At 47.3% G+C, this 21,894-nt stretch overlaps 1 protein-coding gene across 2 annotated transcripts in view; it reads right to left on the bottom strand.

The window, feature by feature from the left end:
- Positions 1–1,361: 1,361 nt before the first annotated feature.
- The window catches only part of LOC135524815 (phosphatidylinositol 3,4,5-trisphosphate 5-phosphatase 1-like), an 81,023-nt gene continuing 60,490 nt past the window's right edge, over positions 1,362–21,894 (bottom strand). For both annotated transcript variants that reach the window (XM_064952662.1, XM_064952663.1), the window contains 12 exons: positions 14,862–14,970; positions 13,871–13,959; positions 13,161–13,242; positions 12,960–13,049; positions 12,661–12,771; positions 6,147–6,226; positions 5,939–6,026; positions 3,491–3,637; positions 3,132–3,198; positions 2,799–3,032; positions 2,035–2,504; positions 1,362–1,836 (listed from right to left, as the gene is read on the bottom strand). In XM_064952662.1, coding sequence (XP_064808734.1) covers positions 1,787–1,836; positions 2,035–2,504; positions 2,799–3,032; positions 3,132–3,198; positions 3,491–3,637; positions 5,939–6,026; positions 6,147–6,226; positions 12,661–12,771; positions 12,960–13,049; positions 13,161–13,242; positions 13,871–13,959; positions 14,862–14,970 — 1,617 coding nt within the window. In that variant the 3' untranslated portion in view covers positions 1,362–1,786. The remainder of the gene's footprint in view (positions 1,837–2,034; positions 2,505–2,798; positions 3,033–3,131; positions 3,199–3,490; positions 3,638–5,938; positions 6,027–6,146; positions 6,227–12,660; positions 12,772–12,959; positions 13,050–13,160; positions 13,243–13,870; positions 13,960–14,861; positions 14,971–21,894) is intronic.

Genomic DNA, 21,894 nt, shown 5'->3' on the forward strand with positions numbered 1-21,894 from the left:
CGGTATTAAAATACGTCATGATTGTGGAAGAAACATTTGTGATGCGCGCTGACATTTTCATTAATAAAATCTTATTTTACGCAATTTATTTTATTTTTCTCCTTATGTCATAAATTTATGGACCGAGTAGGATAAGTAGGCTAATTAATATACTTTGTATATCTTCTATGGAGTTACTAAAAGAAGGATACATTTATTTTTCTCCAATCCAATGACGTTGCCAATTGATTCTAAATATATTCACACTAATGCAATACTGTTAACATACCAGCAGGTGGAAGCATTTCAAATCAAATTGTATTTGTCACATGCGCGGAATACAACTAGTGTCGTAGACCTTACCTGTGAAATGTTTACTTACTACAAGCCTTTAACCAACAATGCAGTTCAAGAAATAGAGTTAAGAAGATATCTACTAAATAAACTAAAGTATATTTATATCTTTTAATCAATAAAAAGTAACAAGAAAATTACATGTACCGAGTCAATGTGCAGGGGTGTAGGTTAGTCGAGGTAATTTGTAAAGTGAATATGCATAGGAAATAAACAGTGAGTAGCAGCAGTGTAAAAACAAAATCAATGTAAATAGTTTGGGTGGCCATTTGATTATATGTACAGCGGTCTTATGACTTAGGGGTAGAAGCTGTTAAGGAGCCTTTTGGTCCTAGACTTAGTGCTCCGGTACCACTTGCTGTGCGGTAGCAGAGAGAACAGTCTATGACTGGGGTGACTGGAGTCTTATTTTATATATATATATATATATATATATATTTATTTTTTTCTTGGTGGTAGATCAGCTTTAATAGTGCCGATAGATTGTAGCTTCCATCAATGTCAGTATGCATAATTTCCAATCCCCCATATTTATTTTATTGCGCACACACACACACACACACACACACACACACACACACACACTACCGGTCACAAGTTTTAGAACACCTACTCATTCAAGGTTTTTGGTTTATTTGTACTATCTGCGGTAGCAATAGTCTATGACTTGGGTGACTGGAGTCTTATTTTAATATATATATACTGTATATATATATATTTTGTCAGGAGGCTTGGCCTCAGTAATGTCCTGGGCCGTACACACGGCCCTCTGTAGCGCCTTACGGTCAGATGCCGAGCAGTTGCCATACCTGATGCAACCGGTCAGGATGCTCTCGATGGTGCAGCTGTAGAACTTTTTTGAAGATCTGGGGACTCCGTGTCAAAATCTTTTCAGTCTCCTAAAAAAATATATAATGGATAGTTGGACACTGGGCTGTCGTAAACTGAATAGTAACTGTGTGCCACACAGATAGGCTCAAAGCAGATGTGATAAGTGAATAATCAAATGAAATGGAGAGGCAGGTGAGTCTGATTCCTTTTAGTTTAATAGTACTGATTTGACCAAACACCAGATACAAGGAACACACATTCAGATTGTTTTCAAAAGTCTTCAAAATGATTCCTGTAATCTAAAGAGTTCTTGTGGGGGTCAACGTCTGCGCAAAAACAGAACAATGACACTTTGTATAAGGAGGGGACTCTACAACAACAACAAATATCCACGAGACGAAAGAGGAGACATGAAGACAATTCCTAAAATGGTCTTATGGACTTCCAGTAATATAGTCTCACGCATTTGGAAAAGGAAGGACGAGTTTGTACAGAAACGTGTTTTTTGGGAGAGTCGGTGAGACGAGCCGTGGAGTGACTGGGTGAGACGTTGTATTGAGTTATCATCTGTCACTAGCACCCCCATTTAACATCTTCCAATGTCTAGGACAGGAGCAGTCAGTCATTTCACTGAACGACCCATCTTCGAGGGTTGAGTTGTCTCATGAAGAGCTGGGGGGGGGGGACAAGAGAAATGTTTTCAACTACAGAAAGAAAGGCCATGTTGGTTTTCATCAGCCTGTTGTGTTGACTATGCACAGTTTAATGTACATAACCTCTTCCTCTGCGGTATCCTTAGTTTAAAAACATGACAACAGAAGCTATTAGCAACTTGGTTGCCTGATATGTGAACAGAGGGTGGAGTCTAACCTTCTTTGGGGAGGGGCTGGATGGGCCTTGAAGTTGGGCGGAGTTTGCTGGGCAGCTCCGAGCTGTCTCGGTAGTCTCTGGGCTTAATGGACGTGGCCTCCGCCTGGCCTGGGCGGGACTTCATGGGCAGAGGCGGCTTATTGGCCGTTAGTACCATGCCCCCCTCGGAGCGTGACGGTTTCACAGGGTTCTTGGTGTAGGACAGGGGATGGAGGGAGGTGAAGGAGGTAGGGGCGGAGGACGGGGGCTTGGTTTCAGAACAGGTGTAAGAGCGGTTACGCGGGGTGGGGACCGGGGGGCGGTCAGGGTCCTGGTCAGAGGGTTTGGGGAAGGAGAAGTAGGGGTCTGGAGCGGTCAGGTGGTCCTTGGAGGACTGAGGGTCTGGTGAGTCTTTAGCTCCTCCTCCAGACTTCCCCATGGAGCCGTACAGAGGGTTGTCAAACATCTCCGCTGGCTTCCCGTCCTCACCCCTGGAAGACAGGACACACACACACACCCAGGTCATTCAGAGTTCAGCTTCACAATGAGGTATCAATTCATCTCTTCGCTCTCAGTACATTGTCTACTCTGTGAGGGAAAGCAATATTGTTCAGTCCCAAGTATACCTAAATAACGTGAATCCACATATTAGAAGTCCTCAACAAATTCCCTCCAATTTACCAAGTGTCGTTCTCCCGGACCAATGGACTGAAAACCCCGGCCTGTCAGAGAGTTTGTAAAACTATAAAAAGCGGTAGATGTTTTTTGGTGTTTGATTAACGTACACATTATCCACTGCTTTTCCTGTGGGGCTTCGCACAGCGATGTGGTCGCAGACAGTCTTTCTGGGAAAGATGGAGGTCTGGTCCTTGCCCCCGTGCCCACCACCACCCCCACCTCCGGAGCCTGATCTGAGGGACATGCTGTAGCTCCAGCCCCTGTCTGTCACACCTACAGACTTGTAGCCCACCCCCATGTAACTGGGGTTGGTGATATCAGTGGGATGAGGAAAAGCGAACCTATTGAACAGGAGAAATAACCAGATGTCCTGATCTCACAATTGAACTGAGATCACAAGATTGTAAAAATAGCCATGAGTGAAGAGAGAGACTGCTCACTTGTTGTTGGGATCCACTCCTTTTCCTTTTGGGGCACCAGAATCATCCCTTTCCACTTGGATGAAATCTGAAAAAGGAAGAGTGTGTTTAGCAACAAGAGAAAACATTTTGTTGAGACATCAGCGGTACATTCCAACCACACTGTCTTCTAGTAATAGATTACATTTAAAAAAAAATTCACTACTTACCATCTCGTTAATAGCTACTTATTAGCCAAAGTGAATTATCACTGGGTTGTACTGTAGTTAGCTGTTTGTGGATCTGAGTTGGCATTTGCACCCAAGACAAAAAGGTTTCTAATGAGGCATACTCTTCTGGTAGGCGGAGGCCTCTCATGACATCGGTTCTCAGCCTCTCACCGTATAACTTCTCGGTCTGTTTGCCCCCAGAAGTACGCAGTTGTACTCCCCCTGTCAGGGTGCCCGTCCGCTCGCCGTGGTGCGTCAGCGTCACGTGGAACTCTGTGTAGGAGGACTCTGCCGCTCGCAGAGCCACACAGCCCTCTCCTGTAGGGATGACACCATGTCAGGGAGCAGGAGAAGGAGGAGGAGGAGAGAAGAGGGAAGAAGTGGAGAAGAGGAGGAGGAGAGAAGAGGAGGAGGACAGAAGAGAAAAGGAGGGAGGAGAGAAGATGAGAGGAGGAGAGAAGAAGAGAGGAGGAGAGAAGAAGGAGAGAAGAGGAGGGGAGAAGTGGAGGAGAGAAGGGTAGGAGGAGAGAAGGAGAGGAGAGAAGTGGAGGAGAGAAGGTGAGGGGAGAAGGAGAGAAGAGGAGAGGAGGAAAGAAGGAGAGAGGAGGAGAGAAGTGGAGGAGAGAAGGGTAGGAGAAGAGAAGGGGAGGAGAGAAGAGAAGAGGAGTAGGAGAGAAGGGGAGGAGGAGAGAAGGGGAGGAGGAGAGGAGGAGAGAAGGAGAGGAGTGGAGGAGAGAAGAGGAGGGGAGGAGAGAAGAGGAGGGGAGGAGAGAAGAGGAGGGGAGAAGGGGAGAAGGAGAGAAGAGGAGAAGATGAAGAGAAGAGGAGAGAAGAGGAGGAGAGAAGAGCAGGAGGAGAGAAGAGAAGAGGAGGAGGAGAGAAGTGGGGGAGGAGAGAAGAGGAGGGGGAGGAGAGAAGAGGAGAATAGGAGGAGAGGAGAATAGGAGTCGAGAAGAGGAGAGGAGAGGTGAGCAGGAGGAGGAGAGAAGATGAGAGGAGGAGAGAAGATGGAGGGAAGAGGAGAGGAGGAGGAGAGAAGAGAAGAGGAGGGGGAGAGAAGAGGAGGGGGAGAATAGGAGTAGAGGAGAAGAGGAGGAGAGGAGAATAGGAGTAGAGGAGAAGAGGAGGAGAGAAGAGGGAGGGAAGGGGAGAGGAGGAGAGAAGAGGAGGAGAGGAGAAGAGGAGAGAAGAGGGGCAGGAGGAGGAGAGAAGAGGGAGGGAAGAGGAGAGGAGGAGAGAAGAGGAAGAGGAGAGGAGGATTGTAAGAAGCTGTCTTTTCCTCTCTGAGAGCTTGATGACAGAACTATTCTGAACATAAGTATAAATACAACATGCAACAATTTCAAAGATTTTACTGAGTTCCAGTTCATAAGGAAATCAGTCAATTGAAATAAATAAATTAGGGCCTAATCTATGAATTTCACATGACTGGGCATGGGCGCAGCCAATCAGAATGAGTCCCCCCTAGATGAAGAAAGACAGAGTTAGATGAAGACAGGCAGAGCTAAATGAAGACAGAGCTGGACGATGAAAGACAGAGCTAGACGATGAAAGACAGAGCTAGACGATGAAAGACAGAGCTAGACGATGAAAGACAGAGCTAGACGATGAAAGACAGAGCTAGACGAAGACAGAGCTAGACGAAGAAAGACAGAGACGAAGAAAGACAGAGCTAGATGAAGACAGAGCTAGACGAAGACAGAGCTCGACGAAGAAAGACAGAGCTAGACGAAGAAAGACAGAGCTCGACGATGAAAGACAGAGCTAGACGAAGAAAGACAGAGCTCGACGAAGAAAGACAGAGCTCGACGAAGAAAGGCCTCCCGGGTGGTGCAGTGGTCTAAGGCACTTCATCGCAGTGCTAGCTGTGCCACCAGAGACTCTGGGTTCGAGCCCAGGCTCTGTCGCAGCCGGCCGTGACCGGGAGGCCCGTCGTCTGGGTTAGGGAGGGTTTGGCCGGCAGGGTTATCCTTGTCTCATCGCGCACTAGCAACTCCTGTGGCGGGCCGGGCGCAGTGCGCGCTAACCAGGTCGCTAGGTGTACGATGTTTCCTCCGACACATTGGTGCAGCTGGCTTCCGGGTTAAGTTGGCATTGTGTCAAGAAGCAGGGCGGATTGTCTGGGTTACGGGTTGGATGCACGCTGTGTTAAGAAGCAGTGCGGTTGGGTTGTGTTTCGGATGGACGCATGTCTCTCCCGAGTCTGTACGGGAGTTGCAGTGATGAGACAAGACAAAAGAAAGCCAGAGCTAGACATAGACAGACGTAGACAATTGTAGACAATTGTAGACAATTGTAGACAGACGTAGACAGACGTAGACAATTGTAGACAGACGTAGACAATTGTAGACAGACGTAGACAATTGTAGACAGATGTAGACAATTGTAGACAGACGTAGACAATTGTAGACAGACGTAGACAATTGTAGACAGACGTAGACAATTGTAGACAGTCGTAGACAGACTGAGACAGACGGCGCTAGACGGAGGTAGACGAAGACAGAACTAGATGATCAAGAGTCACAAACTTAGACTAGTATTTACACCAGCCCAAATGTGGTCTGTGTCATTCTAACAACGAGTCGTTCCAAACAGACCACAGTTGTCCTACTTTCTCACCATAGGATTCATCACAGTCTGTGGACTTGACACACAGGAGAATGTGCTGATCCAACAGATACTCCGGGTCTGAGATGATAGGGACGAGCTGTAAAAAGACACAACAGGGGTTTAGACAGTCAACAACTCTTTTGCATCAAATACACCATATCGTAAGACAATCAGCTTTAGTATTGTACTTGAAAGAAGCGTCAAAATGTCAATTTACCTCAACTTGATTTCCAAACCGAACCTTGATGTTCCCATCAGAGTGATCTTGGTTCTCTCCTTCTGAGCTCTTGACAAATTCTGTGGACAGGATGTGTGCAGTTAGCCTGATCCCAGATCTGTTTGTGCCAAATCCAGTTTGGCATGACGATGAATAGTAAGAGATTGCAAAACAACTACACCTGGGACCTTGAGGACTATATACTACGTAGATCTGGGACCTTGAGGGATATATACTACGTAGATCTGGGACCTTGAGGGATATATACTACGTAGATCTGGGACCCTGAGGGATATATACTACGTAGATCTGGGACCTTGAGGGATATATACTACGTAGATATGTGACCTTGAGGACTATTTACTACGTAGATCTGGGACCTTGAGGACTATATACTACGTAGATCTGGGACCTTGGGGACTATATACTACGTAGATCTGGGACCTTGAGGACTATATACTACGTAGATCTGGGACCTTGAGGACTATATACTACGTAGATCTGGGACCTTGAGGACTATATACTACGTAGATCTGGGACCTTGAGGACTATATACTTCGTAGATCTGGGACCTTTAGGACTATATACTGCGTAGATCTGGGACCTTGAGGACTATAAACTACGTAGATCTGGGACCTTGAGGGATATATACTACGTAGATATGGGACCTTGAGGACTATATACTACGTAGATATGGGACCCTGAGGGATATATACTACTTAGATCTGGGACCTTGAGGACTATATACTACGTAGATCTGGGACCTTGAGGGATATATACTACGTAGATCTGGGACCTTGAGGGATATATACTACGTAGATCTGGGACCTTGAGGACTATATACTACGTAGATCTGGGACCTTGAGGACTATATACTACGTAGATCTGGGACCCTGAGGGATATATACTACGTAGATCTGGGACCCTGAGGGATATATACTACGTAGATCTGGGACCCTGAGGACTATATACTACGTAGATCTGGGACCTTGAGGACTATATACTACGTAGATCTGGGACCCTGAGGGATATATACTACGTAGATCTGGGACCCTGAGGGATATATACTACGTAGATCTGGGACCTTGGGGACTATATACTACGTAGATCTGGGACCTTGGGGACTATATACTACGTAGATCTGGGACCTTGGGGACTATATACTACGTAGATCTGGGACCTTGGGGACTATATACTACGTAGATCTGGGACCTTGAGGACTATATACTACGTAGATCTGGGACCTTGAGGACTATATACTACGTAGATCTGGGACCTTGAGGACTATATACTACGTAGATCTGGGACCTTGAGGACTATATACTACGTAGATCTGGGACCTTGAGGACTATATACTGCGTAGATCTGGGACCTTGAGGACTATAAACTACGTAGATCTGGGACCTTGAGGGATATATACTACGTAGATATGGGACCTTGAGGACTATATACTACGTAGATATGGGACCCTGAGGGATATATACTACTTAGATCTGGGACCTTGAGGCTAACTCTGTTTATCCTGTATCCAGAACTAACCTGGTCCAGGGCAGGCTAACTCAGGGCTAACTCTGTTTATCCTGTATCCAGAACTAACCTGGTCCAGGGCAGGCTAACTCAGGGCTAACTCTGTTTATCCTGTATCCAGAACTAACCTGGTCCAGGGCAGGCTAACTCAGGGCTAACTCTGTTTATCCTGTATCCAGAACTAACCTGCTCCAGGGCAGGCTAACTCAGGGCTAACTCTGTTTATCCTGTATCCAGAACTAACCTGGTCCAGGACAGGCTAACTCAGGGCTAACTCTGTTTATCCTGTATCCAGAACTAACCTGGTCCAGGGCAGGCTAACTCAGGGCTAACTCTGTTTATCCTGTATCCAGAACTAACCTGGTCCAGGGCAGGCTAACTCAGGGCTAACTCTGTTTATCCTGTATCCAGAACTAACCTGGTCCAGGGCAGGCTAACTCAGGGCTAACTCTGTTTATCCTGTATCCAGAACTAACCTGGTCCAGGGCAGGCTAACTCAGGGCTAACTCTGTTTATCCTGTATCCAGAACTAACCTGGTCCAGGGCAGGCTAACTCAGGGCTAACTCTGTTTATCCTGTATCCAGAACTAACCTGGTCCAGGGCAGGCTAACTCAGGGCTAACTCTGTTTATCCTGTATCCAGAACTAACCTGGTCCAGGGCAGGCTAACTCAGGGCTAACTCTGTTTATCCTGTATCCAGAACTAACCTGGTCCAGGGCAGGCTAACTCAGGGCTAACTCTGTTTATCCTGTATCCAGAACTAACCTGGTCCAGGGCAGGCTAACTCAGGGCTAACTCTGTTTATCCTGTATCCAGAACTAACCTGCTCCAGGGCAGGCTAACTCAGGGCTAACTCTGTTTATCCTGTATCCAGAACTAACCTGGTCCAGGGCAGGCTAACTCAGGGCTAACTCCACTATCCCGAATGAAATGTCTGAGCTGTGAGTTGATGACCAATGAAATCAGATTCCCACCCTCTCACAAAGATTGTATCGTCATCCTCGTCATTTGAGGAAGACAACTGATTAAATATTTTATTCATCAAATCGTTTTGTGTGTAAAAAAAGAAGAAAAAAAAAGAAGAAAAGAATGTTAATTAAAATACCTATCATATAGTAATAATAATTTAGTCATGAAACTGTATATTTTTTTTGCACAATTGTATTCTGAAATTTGCAAAAGTCAAATGACAGCTGCAACCAACCACAAACATAATCCATAGATGTCTGTTCCCATTGAAGTTAAAACGGGCAGCCATTGCTAGTGTTCCCATGAGATTAACAGTCAAACTGCCAGGGTTAGAGGTAGTATAAACCCCTTCAATGGATTATACTGTATGTCTATAGCCAGAACACAACAAGCTGTTCCACAGATAGGAGTAGGGAAATGTGGTTTTGCGTTGTTAAGCACACAAAATAAGATCTAGCAACCTTTTGGTTACTGGCCCAATGCTCTAACCACTACTTGCCTATAAGTAATAAAATAAAGACGACCCTTCTAAGAGTCTATTTCACAACATCGTCTGGTGAATTTGCAAGATCACTTTTCTTTCATTTTGATTTCTGCACAAATTCAAATGTGGCGCTGACTTGTCTATGAAGTGATGTTTTTGTCTCAACGAAGAGTTCGAACGTTCTGGGAATGCTTTTGCGAAACAGACCAGACCGGGGTTTGAGAAGTCAATGAGAGGAGTGAAAAATGATTTCTTAGTTGTTAATTTTCTTGCACGCTAAAGGAAAAACAACGTAGATTATTAAGTAGTGGAACTTGTTATGACTCCAACCTCGTGAGCGTGACAAACTGACACGTCAATTTTAGTCAAAAACCTTATATCGAAAGAGTGCCACATGCGCAGTTGGGCGAGAGTCGACCGTTAGACCCCATGACATGTTTCTGTGCATGAGCTTAGCTAGCCAACGTCGCCATGACATCGCCTACAAGTGTGATCGGGGATTTCTATTGGAGAAGCAGTTTCTGCCTATCTTCATACTGTACCTATCTTTGGTCTGGTGTTCAACGAGCACACACAGTTACAAACCCGCTAGAGTTAGCAGCAGACAGACATTATCCACTATCGAAGCCTGATCTGGAATGTGACGCTAACTGATGCTGGCTAGCTTTATAAAACCGCATCCGTAATGGGACTGCGGTCAAACGACCACCCTTCATATCACTGTCAAACGCTCAGCGAGCAGGCCTTTTTAATCAACTTGGCCCGGGTATCCTGGAAGGATATTAACCTCATTCCGTCAGTAGAGGATGTCTGGTTATTCTTTAAAAGTGCTTTCCTCACCATCTTAATTAAATAAGCCCCATTAAAAAAAATGTAGAACCAGGAACAGATATAGCTCTTGGTTCACTCCAGACCTGTCTGCCCTTTACCAGCACAAAAACATCCTGTGGCATTCTGCATTAGCATTGAATAGCCCCCCGCGATATGCATCCTGTAGCTCTAACTCCAAACAGTTCTGGGACACTGTAAAGTCCATGGAGAATAAGAGCACCTCCTTCTGGGACACTGTAAAGTCCATGGAGAATAAGAGCACCTCCTTCTGGGACACTGTAAAGTCCATGGAGAATAAGGGCACCTCCTTCTGGGACACTGTAAAGTCCATGGAGAATAAGAGCACCTCCTTCTGGGACACTGTAAAGTCCATGGAGAATAAGGGCACCTCCTCCCAGCTGCCCCCTGCACTGTGGCTAGGAAACACTGTCAACACCGATAACTGAGATTTCAATAAGCATTTTTCTACGGCTGGCAATGCTTTCCACCTGGCTACCCGACCCCGGTCAACAGCCATGCACCCCCCACAGCAACTTGCCCAAGCCTCCCCCATTTTTCATTCACCCAAATCCAGTCAGCTGATGTTCTGAAAGAACTGCAAAACCTGGACCCCTACAAATCAGCCGGGCTAGACAATCTGGACCCTCTCTTTCTAAAATTATCCACCGAAATTGTTGCAACCCCTATTACTAGCCTGTTCAACCTCTCTTTCGTATCGTCCGAGATCCCCAAAGATTGGAAAGCTGCCGCGGTCATGACACTCTAGATCCAAACTGCTACAAACCTATCTATCCTACCCTGCCTTTCTAAGGTCTTCGAAAGCCAAGTTAACAAGTTAACAAACAGACACCGACCATTTCGAATCCCACCGTACCTTCTCCGCTATGCAATCTGGTTTCAGAGCTGGTCATGGGTGCACCTCAGCCACGCTAAACGATATCATAACCGCCATCGATAAGAGACAATACTGTGCAGCCGTATTCATTGATCTGGCCAAGGCTTTCGACTCTGTCAATCACAACATTCTGATCGGGAGACTCAACAGCCTTGGTTTCTCTAATGACTGCCTCGCCTGGTTCACCAACTACTTTGCAGACAGAGTTCAGTGTGTCGAATCGAGGGAGGGCCTGATGTCCAGACCTCTGGCAGTCTATGGGGTTGCCACAGGGTTCAATCCTCGGGCCAACTCCTTTCTCTGTATATATCAATGATGTCGCTCTTGCTGCTGGTGAGTCTCTGATCCACCTCTACGCAGACGACACCATTCTGTATACTTCTGGCCCTTCTCTGGACACTGTGTTAACAACCCTCCAGACGAGCTTCAATGCCATACAACTCTCCTTCCGTGGCCTCCAACGGCTCATAACGCAGGGAAAACTAAATGCATGCTCTTCAACCGATCGCTGCCCGTACCTACCCGCCTGTCCAGCATCACTACTCTGGACGGTTTTGACTTAGAATATGTGTACAACTACAAGTACCTAGGTGTCTGGTTAGACTGTAAACTCTCCTTCAAGACTCACATTAAGCTTCTCCAATCCAAAATGAAATCTAGAATCGGCTTCCTATTCAGCATCAAAGCATTCTTCACTCATGCTGCCAAATATACCCTCGTAAAACTGACTAATCTACCAATCCTTGACTTTGGCGATGTCATTTACAAAATAGCCTCCAACACTCTACTCAGCAAATTGGATGCAGTCTATCACAGTGCCATCAGTTTGTCACCAAAGCCTCATACACTATCCACCACTGCGACCTGTACGCTCTCGTTGATTGGCCCTCGCTTCATACTAGTCGCCAAACCTACAGGTTATCTACAAGTATCTGCTAGGTAAAGCCCTGCCTTATCTCAGCTCACTAGTCACCATAGCAGCACCTACCCATAGCACGCGTTCCAGCAGGTATATTTCACTGGTCACCCCCAAAGCCAATTTCTCCTTTGGCCGCCCTTCCTTCCAGTTCTCTGCTGCAATTTGACTGGAACAAACTGCAAAAATCACTGAAGCTGGAGACTCATATCTCCCTCACTAGCTTTAAGCACCAGCTGTCAGAGTTGCTCACAGATCACTGCACCTGTACATAGCCCATCTCTAAATAGCCCATCCAACAACTTCATCCCCATACTGTTATCTATTTGATATATTTTGCACCTTTGCACCCCAGTTCTCTACCTGTACACTCATCTTCTGCACATCTATCACTCCAGTGTTTAATTGCTATATTGTAATTATCTCGCCACTATGGCCTATTTTTTGCCTTACCTTCGTTATCCTACCTCATTTGCACACACTGTACATAGACTCTCTCTATTGTATTGTTGACTGTATGTTTGTTTATTCCATGTGTTGTTGTTTGTGTCGCACTGCTTTGCTTTATCTTGGCCAGGTCGCACTTGTAAATGAGAACTTGTTCTCAACTGGCCTACCTGGTTAATTAAATAAAGGTGAAATAAATAAATACAATTTTATAAAAGCCTGATCTGGAATGTGAAGCTAACTGAAGCTAGCTTTATAAAAACCTGAGTAGGTCTAGTTTGCTTCGTACTATAGCACTCAGGCTAGTGTGGAGTCACTGTGAGTTAGTCTCCAGTTCAGTTGAAACGCTTGATATGTTTATCGCTTGATAACGCTTGATATGTGTTATCCTATGATCCACTGACCACTGTGGTCAGATGGAAAATGGAAGTAGCCCAGTCTTACTCTCTAAGCAGCTGGAGTGGTATTCGATGAAGAACTTGGTCTTGGACTTTGTCATGAGGGTGGCAACACAGTTCATGAACTTGATCCCACCCTGAGACACACTGTTGGGATCTGGAAAGAAAAGATAGAAAGATCATTGGAAAGGCATTTGTCTTTGTCCATAGATTTGCACTCGGTAAAACACTAGAACATCTTCTTCTGAGGGTAGATCATTTCGTAAAATACAGCGATGTCAGACACACTTGCTTTAGTCAAACACAGACAGCTGTAGTTGTCTAGCGAAGTAAAAAAAACTGTACCGTGCTTGGAGACAAACTGTGATGAAACCCCGACTTCAAATGTGGAGAAAACTGGAGAGTGGTCACTGGTCATAATGTCATTGGTGCACCCTTCAAGAGAGGTTGCAAAAATGATAGAATTGGTAATAACATGAACTAAAATGAGACCATATATTTTGTTCGTTAATTGCAATGAATCAATTCTCATGGCAGTACTCTCACCGTATGACTGACAGAACACATGCACCAAGGGGTAGGACCTCCGTAGAACGCGATCACACCATGATGGTAGATTGTATTTAGTCTGTGAGGGAGAATCTTTTATATTTCAGTCGTTCTGAAAAATCAGCATTGGTTTGATGGCAGGCCTATCCAAGACCATGTCATCTTTCTAATGGTGGTTTCAGAGACCCATGTGTGTCCCAAATGGCACCCTTTTCAATATATAGTGCACTACTTTAGACCAGAGACCTATGGAACCCTATTCCCTATATAGTGCACTACTTTTGACCAGAGCCCCTATTCCCTATATAGTGCACTACTTTAGACCAGAGCTCTATGGAACCCTATTCCCTATATAGTGCACTACTTTTGACCAGAGCTCTATGGAACCCTTTTCCCTATATAGTGCACTACTTTTGACCAGAGCCCCTATTCCCTATATAGTGCACTACTTTTGACCAGAGCCCCTATTCCCTATATAGTGCACTACTTTAGACCAGAGCCCCTATTCCCTGTATAGTGCACTACTTTAGACCAGAGCCCCATGGGCTATGTATGGAATAGGATGCCATTTGGGACTTCCTCTACAAGGTAAAATAATAAATAGCCAAGCTGTGGACTTGTGCTCTCAGATATCTGCTTATGTCCTCTACTGTATGAGGGCCACCTGTACCATACAGCATCTCAGCAAACAGACACAGTAAACCTACCCCTGTGGCTTTGGCCTTGGTGTAGGCATATTTCTCGCGTGTGTCTCTCTCGAAACGATACGTGGGCGCGAACGTGATCTCCTCCTCATCTGTGATGAGATTAAATAATAAAAAAATAGAGAGAGATGTCAGAATCACCATTATCTGTCAATTATATGTACATGTACCAGGAATTTGACCTGGTGAAGTGGTGCTCAGGAACTAGCTAGCCTATAGTTTACTGGTAGTGCTAGCTAGTCTATAGTTTACTATCTGGTAGGGCTAGCTAGCCTGTAGTTTACTATCTGGTAGGGCTAGCTAGCCTGTAGTTTACTATCTGGAAGGGCTAGCTAGCCTGTAGTTTACTCTCTGGTAGGGCTAGCTAGCCTGTAGTTTACTCTCTGGTAGGGCTAGCTAGCCTGTAGTTTACTATCTGGTAGGGCTAGCTAGCCTATAGTTTACTGGTAGTGCTAGCTAGAGTCATGGCTCTTGGGCTAGCTAGCCTATAGTTTACTGGTAGGGCTAGCTAGAGTCATGGCTCTGGGGCTAGCCTATAGTTTACTCTCTGGTAGGGCTAGCTAGCCTATAGTTTACTGGTAGGGCTAGCTCGAGTCATGGCTCTGGGGCTAGCCTATAGTTTACTCTCTGGTAGGGCTAGCTAGCCTGTAGTTTACTCTCTGGTAGGGCTAGCTAGCCTATAGTTTACTCTCTAGTAGTGCTAGCTAGCCTATAGTTTACTCTCTGGCAGGGCTAGCTAGAGTCATGGCTCTGGGGCTAGCAAGCCCATAGTTTACCAAGGCTAACATGCTGTAGATGTGTTCACTCAATGGCTAGTTGTGCCCATTCAATGACCATGGCTTTGACATAGAAATGCATTACTTTCATCAAAATCACTTGACCACCAATTTCATCCTCACATTTTCCATACACATCATATAGCCTAGTGAAGTTTAATTTACTTTAGTCATAGTTAGCTATGACAGAATGTATGTTGCTAGTGGCCATGTCTTACCATAGTGTAGGAATACCTTCCCCTCTCCTTTCTCAATGGTGAGCTGGTCTCTACACAGCAGTTCCTGGTACTGCTGCTGTTTGATCTTGGTCACGATGCTCTCGGCTTCCTGTTAAGGGAACACAATGCAAAGTAGCTGCTCTCTCTTCCTGCACAGTGATGTCATCAGAACAGCACTGTCTCTATTTAGCCTAACTGCTGCAAGAGAAATAGGGAACATGAACTGCATGCTGGCTTTATCCCAAATGGCACCCTCATCCCTATATTAGTGAACAACTGTAGATCAGGGCCTTTGGTTAAAAAAAAAAACGTTTTAAAAAGTAGTGCACTCCTCTGGTCCATGTCCTTTACACAACTTGCTTGCTTACGCTTACTTACTTGGTATGTAACAGCACATTCAATAAGCACATGAATACAAATTTAGATGAGCAGTAGTTGAGAGCTGTTGATAGTCGATAAAGCAGTTGAGAGCTGTGTACATCCCCCCCAAGCAGACACCTCGACGGCCCTGAAAGAACTTCCTTGGACTCTATGTAAACTGGAAACCACATATCCTGAGGCTGCATTTATTGTAGCTGGGTATTTTAACAAGGCTAATCTGAAAACAAGGCTCCCTACATTTTATCAGCATATCGAATGTGCGACCCGGTCTGGCTAAACTCTGGATCATTGCTACTCTAATTTCCGTGATGCATACAAAGCCCTCCCTCGGCCTCCTTTCGGCAAATCTGACTACGACTCCATTTTGTTGCTCCCAGCCTATAGACAGAAACTAAAACAGGAAACGCCCGTGCTCAGGTCTGTTCAACGCTGGTCCGACCAATCGGATTCCACGCCTCAAGATTGCTTTGATCACGTGGACTGGGATATGTTCTGGATAACATCGGACAACAACATTTATGTATACACTGATTTGGTGAGGGAGTTTATTAGCAAGTGCATGTGGTACCCACAGTGACTATTAAAACCTTCTCCAACCAGAAACCGTGGATTGATGGCAGCATTTGCCAAAACAGAAAGCGTGAACCACTGCTTTTTGTTATGTACTTGAGTGAAGACCCAAAAGCGGTTTTAACAGAAAACAGAGTTCTTTAATGAAAAACAGGAATGGCATAAATCCTCTTCCAACGTAGTCAATGGAACAAAAAGAACGTTAGTATAATGCAGGATGCACCTGCCAGGCAGACTCCGACAGGATAGGACAAGGTGGAAGCAAACGCGACGACAGCTTGCTTCTGGCATCAAAAACACAAACAAGAATCAGACACTGAAAGTAGCAGGAACAGAGAGAGAAATAGAGACCTAATCAGAGGGGGAAGGGAGAACAGGTGGGAAAGAGTGAATGAGCTAGTTAGGGGAGATGTAGAACAGCTGAAGAATGAGAGACAGAGAAGGTAACCTAAAAAGACCAGCAGAGAGAGACAGAGTGAAGAGAAAGGACAGGAACAGACATAACAAGACATGACAGTACCCCCCCACTCACCGAGCGCCTCCTGGCGCACTCGAGGAGGAAACCTGGCGGCAACGGAGGAAATCATCGATCAGCGAACGGTCCAGCACGTCCCGAGAGGGAACCCAACTCCTCTCCTCAGGACCGTACCCCTCCCAATCCACTAGGTACTGATGACCACGGCCCCGAGGGCGCATGTCCAAAATCTTACGAACCCTGTAGATGGGTGCGCCCTCGACAAGGATGGGGGGAGGGACGAGCGGGGGCGCGAAGAACGGGCTTAACACAGGAGACATGGAAGACCGGGTGAACGCGACGAAGATAGCGCGGGAGAAGAAGTCGCACTGCGACAGGATTAATGACCTGAGAAATACGGAACGGACCAATGAACCGCGGGGCCAACTTGCGAAGCTGTCTTAAGGGGAAGGTTCTGAGTGGAGAGCCATACTCTCTGACCGCAACAATATCTAGGACTCCTGGTCCTACGCTTATTAGCGGCCCTCACAGTCTGCGCCCTATTACGGCAAAGTGCCGACCTGACCCCCTTCCAGGTGCGCTCGCAACGCTGGACAAAAGCCTGAGCGGAGGGGACGCAGGACTCGGCGAGCTGAGATGAGAACAGCGGAGGCTGGTACCCGAGGCTACTCTGAAAAGGAGATAGACCGGTAGCAGACGAGGGAAGCGAGTTGTGGGCGTACTCTGCCCAGGGAGCTGTTCTGACCAAGACGCAGGGTTACGAAAAGAAAGACTGCGTAAAATGCGACCAACAGTCTGATTGGCCCGTTCGGCTTGACCGTTAGACTGGGGATGAAAGCCGGACGAGAGACTGACGGAAGCCCCAATCAAACGGCAAAACTCCTCCAAAATTGAGACGTGAACTGCGGGCCTCTGTCGGAAACGACGTCAGAAGGAAGGCCATGAATTCGGAAAACATTCTCGATAATGATCTGAGCCGTCTCCTTAGCAGAAGGGAGCTTAGCGAGAGGAATGAAATGAGCCGCCTTAGAGAATCTATCGACAACCGTAAGAATAACTGTCTTCCCCGCTGATGAAGGCAGTCCGGTGATAAAATCTAAAGCGATGTGAGACCACGGTCGAGAGGGAATGGGAAGCGGTCTGAGACGGCCGGCAGGAGGAGAGTTCCCAGATTTAGTCTGCGCGCAGACCGAACAAGCGGCGACAAATCGACGCGCGTCACGTTCCCGAGTGGGCCACCAGAAACGCTGGCGAATGGAAGCGACGTACCCCAACGCCGGGGTGGCCGGCTAACTTGGCAGAGTGGGCCCACTGAAGAACGGCCGGACGAGTAGGAACGGGAACGAACAGAAGGTTCCTAGGACAAGCTCGCGGCGACGGAGTGTGAGCGAGTGCTTGCTTTACCTGCCTCTCAATTCCCCAGACAGTCAACCCGACGACACGCCCGTCAGGGAGAATCCCCTCGGGGTCGGTGGAGACCTCAGAAGAACTGAAGAGACGAGATAAAGCATCAGGCTTGGTGTTTTTGAGCCCGGACGATAAGAAATAACAAACTCGAAACGAGCGAAAAACAGAGCCCAACGAGCCTGACGCGCATTAAGTCGTTTGGCTGAACGGATGTACTCAAGGTTCCTATGGTCAGTCCAAACGACAAAAGGAACGGTCGCCCCCTCCAACCACTGTCGCCATTCGCCTAGGGCTAAGCGGATGGCGAGCAGTTCGCGATTACCAACATCATAGTTACGTTCTGACGGCGATAAGCGATGAGAGAAAAACGCGCAAGGATGGACCTTGCCGTCAGAGAGAGAGCGCTGAGAAAGAATGGCTCCCACGCCCACCTCTGACGCGTCAACCTCAACAACAAACTGACTAGAGATGTCAGGTGTAACAAGAATAGCTGCGGATGTAAAACGATTCTTAAGAAGATCAAAAGCTCCCTGGGCGGAAACGGACCACTTAAAGCACGTCTTAACAGAAGTAAGGGCTGTGAGGGGAGCTGCCACCTGACCGAAATTACGGATGAAACGACGATAGAAATTAGCGAAGCCCAGAAAGCGCTGCAGCTCGACGCGTGACTTAGGAACGGGCCAATCAATGACAGCCTGGACCTTAGCGGGATCCATCTTAATGCCCTCAGCGGAAATAACGGAACCGAGAAAAGGGACAGAGGCGGCATGAAAAGTGCACTTCTCAGCCTTCACATAAAGACAGTTCTCCAAAAGGCGCTGGAGGACGCGTCACACGTGCTGAACATGAATCGAGAGAGACGGTGAAAAAATCAGGATATCGTCCATGTAAACGAAAACAAAAATGTTCAGCATGTCTCTCAGGACGTCGTTAACTAGTGCCTGAAAGACAGCTGGAGCGTTAACGAGGCCGAAAGGAAGAACCCGGTATTCAAAGTGCCCTAACGGAGTGTTAAACGCCGTCTTCCACTCGTCCCCTCCCTGATGCGCACGAGATGGTAGGCGTTACGAAGGTCCAATTTGGTGAAAAACCTGGCTCCCTGCAGGATCTCGAAGGCTGAAGACATAAGAGGAAGCGGATAACGATTCTTAACTGTTATGTCATTCAGCCCTCGATAATCCACGCATGGGCGCAGGGACCCGTCCTTCTTCTGAACAAAAAAACCCCGCTCCGGCGGGAGAGGAGGAGGAGACTATGGTACCGGCGTCGAGCGAAACCGACAAATAATCCTCGAGAGCCTTACGTTCGGGAGCCGACAGAGAGTATAATCTACCCCGGGGGAGTAGTTCCCGGAAGGAGATCAATACTACAGTCATACGACCGGTGTGGAGGGAGAGAAGTGGCCTTGGAACGACTGAACACCGTGCGCAGATCGTGATACTCCTCCGGCACCCCTGTCAAATCGCCAGGCTCCTCCTGTGAAGAAGAGACAGAGGAAACAGGAGGGATAGCAGACATTAAACAGGTCACATGACAAGAAACATTCCAGGATAGGATAGTATTACTAGACCAATTAATAGAAGGGTTATGGCGCACTAGCCAGGGATGACCCAAAACAACAGGTGTAAAAGGTGAACGAAAAATTAAAAAAGAAATGGTTTCGCTATGATTACCAGAGACAGTGAGGGTTAAAGGCAGCGTCTCACGCTGAATCTTGGGGAGAGAACTACCATCTAAAGCGAACAAGGCCGTGGGCTCCCTAACTGTCTGAGAGGAATGTCATGTTCCCGAGCCCAGGTCTCGTCCATAAAACAGCCCTCCGCCCCAGAGTCTATCAAGGCACTGCAGGAAGCAGATGAACCGGGCCAGCGGAGATGGACCGGAAAGGTAGTGCGTGATCCAGAAGGAGAGGCCTGAGTAGTTGCGCTCACCAGTAGCCCTCCTCTTACTGATGAGCTCTGGCTTTTACTGGACATGAGGTGACAAAATGACCAGCGGAGCCGCAGTAGAGACAGAGGCGATTGGTGATTCTCCGTTCCCTCTCCTTGGCCGAGATGCGGATACCCCCAGCTGCATAGGCTCAGCATCCGAGCCGGCGGAGGAGGGTGGCAGTGATGCGGCAGGTGGCAGTGATGTGGAGAGGGGAGCAACGGAGAACGCGAGCTCCTTACCACGAGCTCGGCGACGAAGATCAAACCGTCGCTCTATGCGAATAGCGAGAGCTATTAAGGAGTCCAGACTGGAAGGAACCTCCCGGGAGAGGATCTCATCCTTAACCTCGACGAGGAGACCCTCCAGAAAACGAGCGAGCAAAGCCGGCTGTTCCAGTCACTAGAGGCAGCGAGAGTGCGAAACTCAATAGAATAATCCGTTATGGATCGATTCCCTGACATAGGGAAGACAGGGCCCTGGAAGCCTCCTCCCCAAAAACAGAACGGTCAAAAACCCGTATCATCTCCTCCTTAAAGTCCTGATACTGGTTAATACACTCAGCCCTCGCCTCCCAGACTGCCGTGCCCCACTCACGCGCCCGTCCGGTAAGGAGAGAAATGACGTAGGCGATGCGGGCTGCGCTCCTGGAGTAAGTGTTGGGCTGGAGAGAGAACACCACATCACACTGAGTGAGGAATGAGCGGCACTCAGTGGGCTCCCCAGAGTAACACGGCGGGTTGTTGATCCTGGGCTCCGGAGACTCGGAAACCCTGGAAGTGTGCGGTGGATCGAGGTGGAGTTGGTGAACCTGTCTTGTGAGGTCGGAGACTTGGACGGCCAGGGTCTCAACGGCATGTCGAGCAGCAGACAATTCCTCCTCGTGTCTGCCTAGCATCGCTCCCTGGATCTCGACGGCGGAGTGAAAAGGGTCCGGAGCCGCTGGGTCCATTCTTGGTCTGATTCTTCTGTTATGTACTTGAGTGAAGACCCAAAAGCGGTTTTAACAGAAAACAGAGTTCTTTAATGAAAACAGGAATGGCATAAATCCTCTTCCAACGTAGTCAATGGAACAAAAAGAACGTTAGTATAATGCAGGATGCACCTGCCAGGCAGACTCCGACAGGATAGGACAAGGTGGAAGCAAACGCGACGACAGCTTGCTTCTGGCATCAAAAACACAAACAAGAATCAGACACTGAAAGTAGCAGGAACAGAGAGAGAAATAGAGACCTAATCAGAGGGGGAAGGGAGAACAGGTGGGAAAGAGTGAATGAGCTAGTTAGGGGAGATGTAGAACAGCTGAAGAATGAGAGACAGAGAAGGTAACCTAAAAAGACCAGCAGAGAGAGACAGAGTGAAGAGAAAGGACAGGAACAGACATAACAAGACATGACAGCTTTTAATCATGACAAGGTGACCAGAAACATGACCGAATACAAACAGTGTAGCTATTCCCTCCGCATGGCAATCAAACAAGCTAAGCGTCAGCATAGAGACAAAGTAGAGTCGCAATTCAACGGCTCAGACACCAGACGTATGTGGCAGGGTCTACAGTCAATCACGGATTACAAAAAGAAAACCAGCCCCATCGCAGACACTGATGTCTTGCTCCCAGACAAACTAAACAACTTCTTTGCTCGCTTTGAGGACAATACAGTGCCACTGACACGGCCCTCTACCAAAACCTGCGGGCTCTCCTTCACCACAGCCAACGTGAGTAAAACATTTAAACGTGTTAACCCACGCAAGGCTGCCAGCCCAGACGACATCCCTAGCCACGTCCTCAGAGCATGCGCAGACCAGCTGGCTGGTGTGTTTACGGACATATTCAATCAATCCCTATCCCAGTCTGCTGTTCCCACATGCTTCAAGAGGGCCACCATTGTTCCTGTACCCAAGAAAGGTAACTGAGCTAAAAGACTACCGCCCCGTAGCACTCACTTCCGTCATCATGAAGTGCTTTGAGAGACTAGTCAAGGACCATATCACCTCCACCCGACCTGACACCCTAGACCCACTCCAATTTGCTTACCGCCCCAATAGGTCCACAGGCGATGCAATCACCATCACACTGCACACTGTCCTATCCCATCTGGACAAGAGAAATACCTATGTAAGAATGCTGTTCATTGATTTCAGCTCAGCATTTAACACCATAGTACCCTCCAAACTCGTCATTAATCACAAGACCCTGGGTCTCGACCCTGCCCTATGCAACTGGGTCCTGGACCTTCTGTCGGGCCGCCCCACAGTGGTGAGGGTAGGAAA

This window comes from Oncorhynchus masou, chromosome 31 (assembly GCF_036934945.1).
Source record: "Oncorhynchus masou masou isolate Uvic2021 chromosome 31, UVic_Omas_1.1, whole genome shotgun sequence".
Lineage (NCBI taxonomy): Eukaryota > Metazoa > Chordata > Actinopteri > Salmoniformes > Salmonidae > Oncorhynchus > Oncorhynchus masou.